This window comes from Rhinolophus ferrumequinum, chromosome 25 (genome assembly GCF_004115265.2).
Source record: "Rhinolophus ferrumequinum isolate MPI-CBG mRhiFer1 chromosome 25, mRhiFer1_v1.p, whole genome shotgun sequence".
Taxonomy (NCBI): domain Eukaryota; kingdom Metazoa; phylum Chordata; class Mammalia; order Chiroptera; family Rhinolophidae; genus Rhinolophus; species Rhinolophus ferrumequinum.
Genome location: NC_046308.1, coordinates 4973476 through 4986483, shown reverse-complemented (window position 1 = coordinate 4986483; position 13008 = coordinate 4973476). Strand labels below are relative to the sequence as shown.

At 34.7% G+C, this 13008-nt stretch overlaps 1 protein-coding gene across 1 annotated transcript in view; it reads left to right on the top strand.

Annotated features, from left to right (window-relative positions):
- Positions 1-13008, top strand: part of KNTC1 (kinetochore associated 1) — a 55762-nt gene that overhangs the window by 260 nt on the left and 42494 nt on the right. The window contains exons 2-15 of the mRNA XM_033097143.1: positions 2044-2214; positions 4888-5008; positions 6392-6507; positions 6870-6948; positions 7535-7612; positions 8514-8548; positions 8835-8945; positions 9693-9786; positions 10166-10218; positions 10432-10547; positions 10990-11044; positions 11535-11633; positions 12754-12797; positions 12906-12971. Coding sequence (XP_032953034.1) covers positions 2086-2214; positions 4888-5008; positions 6392-6507; positions 6870-6948; positions 7535-7612; positions 8514-8548; positions 8835-8945; positions 9693-9786; positions 10166-10218; positions 10432-10547; positions 10990-11044; positions 11535-11633; positions 12754-12797; positions 12906-12971 — 1196 coding nt within the window. The 5' untranslated portion in view covers positions 2044-2085. The remainder of the gene's footprint in view (positions 1-2043; positions 2215-4887; positions 5009-6391; positions 6508-6869; positions 6949-7534; positions 7613-8513; positions 8549-8834; positions 8946-9692; positions 9787-10165; positions 10219-10431; positions 10548-10989; positions 11045-11534; positions 11634-12753; positions 12798-12905; positions 12972-13008) is intronic.

The window sequence follows — 13008 nt, the reverse complement described above, 5'->3', positions numbered from 1 at the left end:
GCGTGGAATCCTAACTGACACTGTTTCATTCTGCTTAACTCGCTATTCACCCAGCAGCCTCACTGCTCTCAAGTCTGAATCAAATCATGTCACTCTTCTGCTTGATATCTTCCCCGTTGCACTGAGGATAAAACTCAGTCTTGAAGTCAAAGGATTCGTTTAGCTCCCGCGCGATTCCATTCTTGCTATACCCCGGTAGGCGCCCCAAACTCGGTCCCGGTTCGGAGCCTTTGCATTTGCGGTTCCCCCTGAGCTTTGCACGGTTGGCTTCATGCTATTCTGTCTCAGCTCAGATGTCACCTTCCCTTCCCAAACAGGTCCTTCTTACGCCACCCTCCCCCTCCGCCTGAGCACTGTTTTGTTTACTTCAAAACATTTCACATTGTCGTTGTTGGTGCGTTTACTTACTTTTTTCGTAGGGAGGCAGGATAACAGTTAATAGCAGGCGTGGGTTTGAGTTTTCTTGTCCAGCTACTTCATTTACTCGCTTTAGGTAACCTTGGCCGTTTATTTAATCCCCGACTCCCGTTTCTCAGCTGTAACATGGGTGGTTGTGTTGACTAAATGAGTAAACATTCCCAACTATCTTGCATACTGAATAGTGATAACTGTTTTAGTTTTGCTAACTTAAAAAGGCCTTTCAAAGTGGCTCTGTTTATATTATTGTTTACATTTTTGTCTGTCCTTCCTACAAGAATATACACTTCATAATGACAAAGCCCTTTTCTATCTTCTTCACAGCTCTATTCCCAGCTCCTAGAAAATAGTAGGTACTCAGTAAACATTTGTTGAATGAGTGAGTGTGACAGCCCAGAGAGGTTGACAATATTTCTCTGTTTTTACAGATGTTGGACACTGAGACCCATGAAAGTATTCACTCCAACTTATCCCTCTATCAACTCCCACCCAAACACCAGCCACTAAAACTGTTGTCTACTTTGACATGCTTTGTTTCTGTATCCTTGCAACACTCTCAGTAGGAACTCTTTTCCTGGATTCAGAAAGCTCCTGTAATCACCATGGTGTACAACTGTAACTAATACAATGTTGTATGTCAACTATAATTGAAAAATAAACTTAAAAAAGTCCTAGGACCTTAAATTACTAGCCCAACTGTTACCTGCTTCTACCAATAACAATAATAAATTCGCTAACACTTAAAATTGAGTGCTTGCCACGAACCAAGCATTATTTGGTGAACATCTAAAGCTCATAACTTTTTAGGTAGCTACGACTGTATTCCAATTCTATAGATTAGCGAATTGAGGATCAAAGATTAAGTTGCTTGCTCAAGGACAACTGGCTAGTAAATGGGAAAGAGCCCCAAGTCAGAAATCATTCCTTCCCTGTTGATTTTAAAACATATTCTGTTAGCATTTATCAAAACAACTGTAACGATTGGTTATTGTTCCCCACCAGCCTTGAGCCAGGGATTGCTCTTCATCTTAGTATTGTACTCCCATCCAGACCATACGTCAAATGAGTTATAGCAGTCTTTGTTGATGAGATGGTTAAGTGACTTACCTAAGGTTACGAGTATACTCTTTGGTCCAGTCAGAAACAAAATCCAGTTTTTTTTTTTCCCTCCTCCCCTTAACATTTTCATTTTGTTGTACAACAATACAGGAAAAATTAATGGATTTTTTTTTAAGTTCATCAGGAACCTTACAATCTATCCTAAGATATCCCAGACAGTCTGACCTCAGAGCTTTTGCTGTTTCTTGCTATACTGATTAAAGGTTTATTTCAAATGAAAACTTGTTATAATTTCAAGCTGGTATACAAAAATACTAGAAGCTCTAGGATACATTGGTAAGATCAGAATTCTTTGTGTTCCTGAACCAGTATGTTTTTCTCTAGTGATAAACGTAGCTCTAGTTCCATTTATCTTATTGGTCCAAGTGTCTGGTGATCTCAGAAATAATACAAAGACAGAGAAGTCTTTATTGATGTGTACATTTTGGGTAAAACCTTTTCATTTCCAAAGAAACTGGATTCTGTGCAACAGTATAATTTGGTCTCTAATTTCACATGTTGTCACAGGGAAGTCAGTGATTGCTGACTCAGGAAAACAATCTCAGAAACATGTGGAATGATATTGAACTGCTAACAAATGATGATACGGGAAGTGGGTACCTAAGTGTTGGTTCAAGAAAAGAACACGGAACTGCTTTATATCAAGTAGATTTGCTAGCAAAGATCTCCTCCGAAAAGGTAATGATTATGATGCTGTTTTTATTCACAGAATTTTTACTGAATGCTTAGTAGGCGCAGTAGCTACATGGTAAATGTTTTGTGAATGAATATAACACTTTCTCAAGGAATCAAGGTTCAGTCTGAAATCACTGGAAATTTTCACTTGAATTTGCCTTATATTATCTTAATGTTTGTATTTCCAAAACTGAACTTTTCATAGATTGGGAAGGAAGAAATAAAACTGTCTTTGTTTGCATATGTCATGACTGTCCGTGTTGAAAATCTGACAGAACTGACAAACTCCTGGAACTAATAAGCAATTATAGCATAGTTGCAGAATACAAGGTTAATAGCAAAAAAGTCAACAGCTTTCTTAGGTATGTACCAGCAAAGAACAAGTAGAATTTGAAATTAAAAATATAATCCAAAAGATCTTTGTGACCTTGGATTAGGCAAAGGCATTTTAAATAGGATGTTAAAAGCACAAGTAGTGAAAGAAAAATAGATAAATCGGACTTCATCAAAGTTAAAAACTTGTGTTTCAAAGGCTACAGTCAAGAAAGTGAAAAGACAATTCACAGAATGGGAGAAAAAATTGCAGCTCCTCATCTGACAAGGAACAGAAAATACAAAGAACTCTCCCAACTCCATAATAAGACAGATAACTCAGTTAAAAAATGGGCCAAGGACCCTAACAGACACTTCACAAATAAGCATATGGAAAGATGCTCCACGTCATATGTCATCAAGAAAATACAATTTAAAACAACCATGAGATCCCACTGCCCACTTGTTAGAATGGCCAATATCCAGAACACTGACAACACCAAATGCTGGCAAGAATGGAGCCACACAAACTCTCATTCAGTTGCGGTGGGGATGCACATGTTGCAGCCACTTTGAAAGAAAGTTGGGTGTTTTCTTACAAAACTAAACATTCTGTTACCATACCATCCAGCAATTGCGCTCCCTGGTATTTACCCAAATGAGTAGAACCTTATGTCCACACAAAAACCTGCATATAGATGTCTATAGCAGCTTTATTCATAATTGCCAACACTTGAATGCAACCAGTATGTCCTTGAGCATGTGAATGGATAAACTGTGGTCCATCCAGTAATGTTAAATATTATTCAATGCTGAAAAGAAATGAGCTATCAAAGCCATGAAAAGACATGGAGCGACCTTAAATGTATATTACCAAGTGAAAGAAGCCAATTTGAAAAGGCTACAAACGACGTGATTCCAACTGTACTGTATGACATTCTGGAAAAGGCAAAACTCTGAAGATGATAGAAACATCAGTGGTTGTCAGGGTTGGGGTTTGGAGGGAGGGATGAGTAGGCAGAGCACAGAGGATTTTGAGGGCAGTGTGCTCTGTATGACACCATCAGGACGGATGCCTGTCATATATTTGTCCAGACACAGAATGTCCAACACCAAGAGTGAACTATAATGTAAACCATGTCCTTCGGGTGATTATGACATGTCAGTATAGGTTCATCAGTTGTAACAAATACACCTCACTGGTAGGAGTTATTAATAGTGGGGTAGGCTATGGAAAAATGGGAGCTTGGGGTATGTCTGCCTTCCTCTGTTTTGCTGTGCACCTAAAACTACTCTGAAAAAAATAAAGGTTTAAAGAAAAGGAACTGGGGGACAGCAGTTCATTCAGAACAACATGGGTACGTCCCTAGAAGGTATAAGCACAGTTCCTTTTTTGCAATGCCTTGGTGTAACTTTTCACTAGTCAAAGAATCAAGTAAAAAGAGTGTAAGAGGGGTCAGAATATGGTGGTTTTCAAGAATTATACCAGGAGGAGGTGACCATTGAAACAGGCATAAAGCAAATTGATTAGCTTAACCCTAAGCCAGGGAAGAATAAGGATAATTAACATTTATTGAGCATATACTATACGCAAGGCTGTCTCCTAAGCCCTTTACATGAATTCTTTAATCTCCATCAACTCAGCGTGGTAGATATTATCCCTGTTTTATAGGAGAGTCAGGTGAACGTGTCCAAGATTACTCAGCTAATGAGTGTCTGAGCATTCTCCCCATTAATTAAGCTGTCCACCTGCTTCAAGATACATGTGTGGGAAGCTCTAATCAACAGAAGCTGAAAACTGAAGACTCATGTTTGGCTTGCATAGTGTCTTTAAATGTCGATTTAGCTGCCAATATTTAAAAATCACATTTCACATAAAAGATGCAGCTTTTCTTGATAGATTGGAAGGTATGGCGATGCCAAGGTTGCATTCCATGGGGCTTTAACTTGGCTGATTCTGCTCTCTAGTTTACGATGGGGTATGTGCCCTCCAGTTCACAACAGGCCACAGTCCCCCTCCCTGTTTTATCCCAGACGTGGAGACTTTATATCAGTCTTGGTTCATTTATGTTAGTACTGCCTGGTTCCTACAGGCATAAGATCTACTCTTAGCAAACAAAACTTGGATATGGCAGTCCTTCGCCGTTTCCTAGCAATCTTGGACTATTTCTCTACTTTAGTCTCTGCATGGATTCAAGATACACCACACAAAGAAAAACTTGACTAATTAGATACATGGGCTAAAGGAAAAAGGCCCGTCAAGTTAAGTGTTAAACTTGGGTGCTTAGGACTATGATGGAACTATTGATAAGTATTGGTAAACATGTATAAAAAATAATTTAGTCATGCTTTTCCCTCCCACAGACCTCATTAAATCCAAAGATACAAGCGTGCAGTTTAAGTGATGGGTTTATTATTGTCGCAGACCAATCAGTGATACTGCTTGACAGTATTTGTAGATCGCTTCACTTGCACCTTATATTTGGTAAGTCTAACATACTGTAAAGCAATAAAATAAATTGAATGTCAAGTATATCTTGCTATCAATTTCTGCTGTATTGCCTTTTATTTACTCCATTATTTATCAGACTCGAAATTGGGCTAATTTCAAGAAATTAATCTCAAGTGCCTTTTTTTGTGCTGAGTACTAGCCGCAAAGGATACTGGGATGCGCCCTTCCCTCAGTATGTCTAAGGGGAAACATGTAAAGCAACAATTTATCTTACTTACATGGCTTTTGTATTAGACTATGTAGGAAACAGTTGAGCCCAATTGTGTTCAAGTACCTGAATCTTGTATGTAATTCAATATCATCAAAAGATATTTGAATACTTTTTAAATGTATGGCACTATAAAAAACTTTTTAAATACTTATGAATTCTTCATTGAGTTAAAGAGCTTTAAGTATATGCAAATATGGGCTTAAGAGTAAATTAAGGGACAAGTCAGTGATTATGCTGGAAAATAGGTAAAAATACTGTGAAAGCTTTTTCTGAAATTTTGAGAAAGATGGTTATTGAATTGTTCACGTAAGAACTTAGACAACTGAAAAGGAATCAGAAGGTATGCGTGTGAGAACGCAATCTCAATCACAGTATGGGGGCAAGATACTCATATTTTATGGAATCTTAGCATGTCTGCCCTGATCAGTTTTACCAATGAAATAGAGGGCTGTGTTAACATATGGTACATTTGTATAAAGACATTGCTGCTGAATAGTTTTAGTTCATAAGCCAGTTACATGTACTGCCTTTTAGCTCTTACTCTTCCCCTCTCAGCCTCCATTTCACTCCCTTAGGCCTTCTTGCTGCTGCATGAATAATAACTTCCTAACCTCCAAGTCTTTGTTCGTATCTCACCTTATCAAAGAGAGCTGTCCTGAGCATTCTAATTTATCCTGCAGTGTGCATGGCTCTTCTGAGCTCTGTTTTCCTGCTCTACTTTTTTTGTTTTCCAGAGAATGTATCACCTTCTTGTATGTCATACAATGTGTTTAGTATGCTAATTATTTATCATCTCTTATTACCTTAAACTTTTAAAAAATTCATGAAGGTGGGACTCATATTCTCAGATATGTGCAAAAGGCCTAGAATAATGCTTAGCACATAAGTGCTCAGTATATATTTGTTGACTGATTAAGAGTCATTTGCATTCTTTTTTACTTTAATCATCCTTTTTGAAATATGAGTTTGGTGCAAAAGTTATTGCAGTTTTTGCAATTGTTTTTAACTTTTTAAACTGCAGTTACTTTTCAACCAACCTAATATTTAAAAGATGCTTGAACACTTGCATTTTAATAACAGAATTTTTTTGTACTGAAAAGAAACATTTTCGAAGGAAGCTTGTAACTTTGATTTGACATTTTCAGATACTGAAGTGGATGTAGTTGGCCTATGTCAAGAAGGAAAGTTTCTTTTTGTTGGGGAGAGGAGTGGCAACTTACATTTTATTCATGTAACTTCAAAGCAAACATTGCTCACTACAGTAAGACCCTGTTATGTTTTTCATTTTCATTACCTAAGTTATAAATTATATCTTGGACAACTAAAACTCAAGCAAACCATGACTTATTTGTGTTTTAAATAAGAATTAAATTTGCATTAAATTTAAGAATCATATCTTAGAAACATAGGAATTAAGTGTAAAATTGTAAAAGTAAGCTTTAAAGATATTCTTTTTTAGTGCGCTTGTCCAAAATAGTTTTCCATTTTAAAACTAAAATGTTTGGAATGTAGGTAGGATTATTTCTAATGATAATTGATAGCTCTGTGATTTAAAGAATATAATAACCCTTGATTATATTTTTCTGCATTTCATCTTGTCATTTGAAATTGATTTGCAATTAGGCTTTTGTTCAGAAAGCTAATGATGAAAATGAGTGTACTTACCGAACTCTTGTCATTGAGAAAGATGGTTCAAGTGAAGGTAAGTAAGTTTTTAAAAATTTTTTATATCTTCTGATTAATAGCCAATCAAAAAACCAGATTTATAGTTAATAAATTATATAAATTCATTATTATGCTACCTACACAGTGTTAAATTTTCTAATGATGCAATTAATTTTATTGTAAGAAACAAGTTTTTATTTTAGCTCTTGTCAGCGGTTTAAATGTACTTTTCCTAAATATAATGTTCTAAACTCATTTTTACAGTTTTAAGAGTTCTATAGATTACCAAGGAGACATAATAAAATGCATTTTGTGAGTTCCAGCATATTTATACTTTCATTTCAACAGATGTTAACTGGACCTTAATTTATTTTGATATATCTGAGGGGTTTTTTCCCTGGCAAGTGAGGTTTGGTTTATAAAAGTTTCAAAGAAGTTACCATTGTTTTTGCAAATAACTTACCAATTCTTTGTAAATAAGCTTTGTCTGTATAATTGCTATATTATTTGATGATTAGAATTTAAATGAGCCAATTGACATTTTCAAGCTAGGTCCAAATACTGGCTAAAATTTTATATCCACGTGCTTTTTAGAGAAAACTGGTTTGATTTTATTTTAACAGGTACCTATTATATGCTGCTTCTTACAAACAATGGATTTTTTTGTATTACCAACCTTCAGCTTGTAAAAATTCAACAAGGTAAGTACTGTATTATTTTCTTACTGATTTATGGCAATATTTCTTATTAATTTTCAGGTAAATTTTTAAATATTCTCTTTAAGAACATTATTTTAGTTTAATTCCATTCTATGATCCTGGGTACACTTTTAAGTATTTGTAGCATACTTGTTCTCTACTGTTAGGGCTGCAATAGAATCTGAAGAAATGTAATTTGTTTATAGCCTTCAAGGAGTTTACTGCTTAGTTGGAGAGATAAGACATTCACTAGCATAGTGGTAAATGCTTCTTGATGGAATGAATGAACCCGGAAACAGATATGACTGTATAAGTGTTAACATTCGTGTTAACGTACTAACTATGTGCTATGTGAGTGGTGTGGACCATATGTTCCTCTGAGCAGGGAGAGATTGAGCAATTGGTTTGGGGCATGTATTCAACGAATATTTTTTTTAAATCTACAGTGTGCCAAGAACATGCAAGATCTGGGGGATATGACAAAATTTAAGATACATAGCTCTCCATAGTTTAATGAAGGAGCTAAACAAGTAAAATAGCTCTTCCAAAACGAGTGTGAAGTGATGACTTTCCAGGTAGGACTTCAGAGCTTGTTTAGGAAAGTTGGAATCTATTTTAATAGGAGACCCTCTTAGTAGGAGGAAACGTGGTAAGGGAAGGTATGGAGAGGCACTGTAGGGACTTAAGGCAGCCTGGCGGGTGCCCTGAGAACGACACGTCACAGTTTATATTATTGGTCAAGGGCAAAACTGAAAAGTTACCACTGCCTTATTACTTTCTGACCAGTGTTCTTATATACAATCACTAGATTGTATATAATTTCACCTTGACACAAAAGGGGCAACTTGTATGTGTTTTATAGGTTACTACTATAAATTTAGCCTGCTTTCTCTTTTTCATGCAGCAATTGAAAATGCAGACTTCAATAAAGCAAAAAAGGTAAGAAGATAACACCAACCACATTTTCTTCTTGAAACTTAGATTTAATGTAAGTTTAGAAGAGTGCTTCTGGATATAATTGTCTACTGGTTGACCTTTTGAGAATTAGCATTATATAACATTTTAATAACATTTTCATTTAAAAATACATTTATACCTGATTGATTTAAACTGATTTTTGTCAATCTTTCCAAGGAATTTGGACTGTGGAGCATATATATATATATATATATATATATATATATATATAAATATAAAATGTTCTTTTTTTTTTTTTTTTTTGCAGTTACAAGGACAAATCAAGTCCACTTTTATTTCTACTGAAAATTATCATACTCTTGGTTGTCTCAATCTTGTGGCTGGAGATTTAGCAAGCAAAGTTCCTATGATAATTGGGGTAATAATTCTTTTTATAAAACTTAATTTTTTTGTTTCTGAAATGTTTCTTCATTAAAACTATAGTCTTAGTTAAATTATAAATTAATTTATAACGTGTAGCAGAAATGAGAATTATAAAATCAAGTTCATAAAATTAATAAGTAAACCGAAGTTTCTATGTTGAAAAATATTGCATTTTTATTTTCACTAATCTCTACCTGAAATTTAGCATTTGTTTCAATTATGAGTTAGACAAACATAACAACATAACACATCTAATATATTCAAGGAGTAGGCAAAAATTCAATAGAATTATAGCATTTGCAGCATTTCTACTTGCCAAATTTATATTATATGTTAATTTAAAGTTTACCCCCTGTCTTTAGAGTTGAGTCGCCTGAATATGCCTACTCTTTATGAAATATTCATGTGATAACAATGAATAGCAACAGTCCACTGTTTTTTCCATTCTGTTCTGTTGAAAACAAGCTAAGAGAGGAACTGGAAGATGAAAGCTTGAATATATACATATGTTTTGTTTTGTTTTGTTTTAAGAAGGGCACAGCTCACAGTGACCAATCCAGGGATCAAACCGACAACCTTGGTGTTATTACCACCATGCTCTAACCAACTGAGCTAACAGGCCACCCCTTATAAATATGTATTTTGATATTAGTAATGTGTACAACTTAGGTGTTTCTACTTTGAGGAGAATTCAGATCTAAGAACCAAATTTGCAACTGATGTACTATTTTCACTTCTATAGGGAACTGGTAATTGTGCATTCTCAAAATGGGAACCAGATCCTTTCAAGAAAGAAATGACAGTTAAGAATGTGATTGATGCAGAGATTATTAAAGGTAAAATAAGTTAATGAAACTACTTTTGGTGATTATTAGTGAGTTCTAATTGTCATGTCAATGTACCAAGTCTGGTGTATGGGCCATTTCACCATACCACTTTTTGAAGCAGACCAGATTAGTTTGATTATTTTCCACATACATGACTGGTTTTGACATGTTGCAGTTGTTATTCTTCATTTTGGGACGTTTTACGTTTTAGTGGTCATCTAAAAACTAGAAACAGGAATAAACAAGAATGGGAACTTTTTGTTTAAATGTAGCTCTGCCTTAAAAAAAAAATGTAGCTCTGCCTTTCCATAAATGTGAATTTACTATTTAAATATGGCTTTATGTGACAGAAATAAAATCCTTATACATCTTGCTTTCTCTCTTGTAGGTGCACAGAAGTTCCAGCTGATAGACAACCTACTTTTTGTTCTTGACACTGATGTATGTTTTTGACATTTCTCCTTCAGTGTTTTTATTTGGTATTATATTTATCAACAAAAATGTTGCCAAACTTACAAAGACATGCACGTTAGCCAGGGTGGATGAATTACCATCTTATGTACTGTGCTTTCAGTGTACACATCAAAAGATAGATCCTGAAATGTAAATTTGTAGTCATTAAGAAGATGTATCAATAAAATGTCTCTTTTGCAGAATGTGCTGAGCTTATGGGATATTTACACTCTGACTCCCATATGGAACTGGCCCTCTCTTCACGTGGAAGAATTTCTTCTTACCACAGAAGCAGATTCTCCTTCTTCAGTCACATGGTACGCTAGTAGTGGTCTCCCTTCTGTTAGAACCAGGTTCTTGCCTGATTCTGTTCTGATCATTCATTACATATTGCATTCTAAATAAGACTGTGAACAGACTGACAGAGTAAAGAAAGACCATTTCATTGTTGGCCACATTTATTGAGAACAAATAGGCAATACGAACCTCTAAGTGATTGTGTTAGAAAGAGTGCCAGTCTAAAATAAATAAACAAAGGTCACGTCTTGCTTGATTTATGCATCCATAATAAAAATCTTCCCTCCCCCCCAATAAAAAGAAAAGAGTATCAGTCTGCACCATAATTGTGCAGAAATCAAGTTCAATGTCATCTGTGTGTATCAATTTTAACTTTTATACAAAAATATCACTTTGACTTAGCTTATATCTAGCAATTGGCAAAGCTTATTTGATTCACTTAAACCTTTTTTTCTCTTTTAGGCAAGGGATTACAAATCTCAAATTAGTAGCTCTGACAACTACTACTAATAAGAAGGTATTGGAAAATTTGTTTCACGTTTGTCCATGTTATATGTTAGAAATAACATTAATACAAAAATAGTTAAGTAATGCTCACAACATATTTCTTAGTTCACAAGACACTTGACAGATCAGAAATAACTCAGCAGAGGTTTATTTTTTTCCACATTTAAAAAATAAGGAAATAAATCTTGGTGCTACATTTTAATCGGAGCATTTCAGGAGTAAAAATATCCACAAGAAAGTGTTTATTAATGTGATTCTTAATATAGTTCTGATACTGGGGAATTACATTCACCTTAACTACAAATTGTAGAATGGACTTCAGATCTGTGGATTTTCATTCAACAGATTTTGAAGGTGAGAGAACATACATTAACAGATTTATGAAATTATTTTTGCAGATAGCTTTGTACCAAGGGTTTTACTCTATGCCCTTGATTGTGAAGTGTTGACTTGTGCTCAGAGGTTTATATTTATTGCTCTACTATTTTTTTTTTTCCCAGATGAAAAACCTCGTGGTCTATTCATTACCTATGATGGAAATACTATATTCTTTGGAAGTATCTAGTGTTTCTTCTCTGGTCCAAACAGGAATTAGCACAGTAAGTTCATATATATTTTGAACTACATTATAATAAAAAATAAATTAAGAATAACTAAGCTAAGTATGAGTGGAACTTAGAATACTTGGGTAGATCACAAGGCTTATATTATTGTTATCAAAAGTCCTCAAATACACTTGCCCAAGATCGGTCTTCATTTTAAAAAGAGAAAAGAAAATTAATTAAATAAAACATCAGTCAACTGCATATTCAATTTTCTTATGTCTCTGGAGGAAATATAGATGACAATTAGGGGGGGATATTGCTTTTATTTATTTACTTTTTAACTGTGACCTTTAAAAAAAATTTTTTTTACTACTTTTGTTTCATCTCGTTTTACATACTATATTTTTCCAAACCACTTGGAAATTACTTGCCAACATCATGACCTGTCACCCCTAAATACTTCGGCAGGTATCCCCTAAGACTAGGGGCGTTACTCCACAGCACAGGTATCACGCTCACAAAATTTAACATTAATACAATGCTATTATGAAAAATACCATCCAAATTCACATTTTACCAATTGTGCCAATTACTTTAAAGCTTTTTTTTTTCTTTTGACCCAGGATCCAATCCAGCATCATGTATTGAGTTTCATTGTCCTGGTCACGTGATAGTCTTACTTATATCTGGATTAGTCTTACTTATATCTGGAACAGTTCCCTAATCTTTTTTGTCTTCTAAGACATTGACATTTTTGGGGTCCTAATCTGTTGTGTTATAGAATGTTTCTCTATCTGGATTTGTTTGTTCCATCATGATTAGATTTATGCTAAGCTCTTCTGGCAAGGATATCAGCGTACATAATACTGTGTCCTAATTGCATCATATTAAGGGACTCATATCTGTTTGTCCTGTTGTGGGTGATGTTACATTTGATGACGTGGTTAAGGCAGCTCCACCAGATTTCTCCATTGTAAAGGTACATTTTCCCTTTTGTAGTTAGTAAGTCATTTCTGTGGTGTTATTTTGAGACTGGCAATATCCTTTGCCCCAACAGCTTTTCCCAGTGATTTTAGAATTCCATTGATAGATAATTTCTGCCTAAACCAGTTGTTATTCTAAAAGGAATTAATTCTATATTTTAATTTAAAACATGTTTTTATTATTGTTGTAGGATACCATATACCTTCTGGAGGGAATTTGCAAAAATGATCCAAAGTAGGTCATGTTCTGTTTTATCAGATAGGTTGTTAAATAAAAGCTGAGTTAAAATTTCCTATTAATATTAAATGACAAACGAACTTAGAGTGAAAACATTTTTTTCAGACTATCTGAAGACTCAGTCTCTGTTTTAGTACTCAGGTGTCTTACAGAAGCTTTGCCAGAAAACAGGTAACTTCTCATTTTCTTTTAAGCCTCATTCTTTACT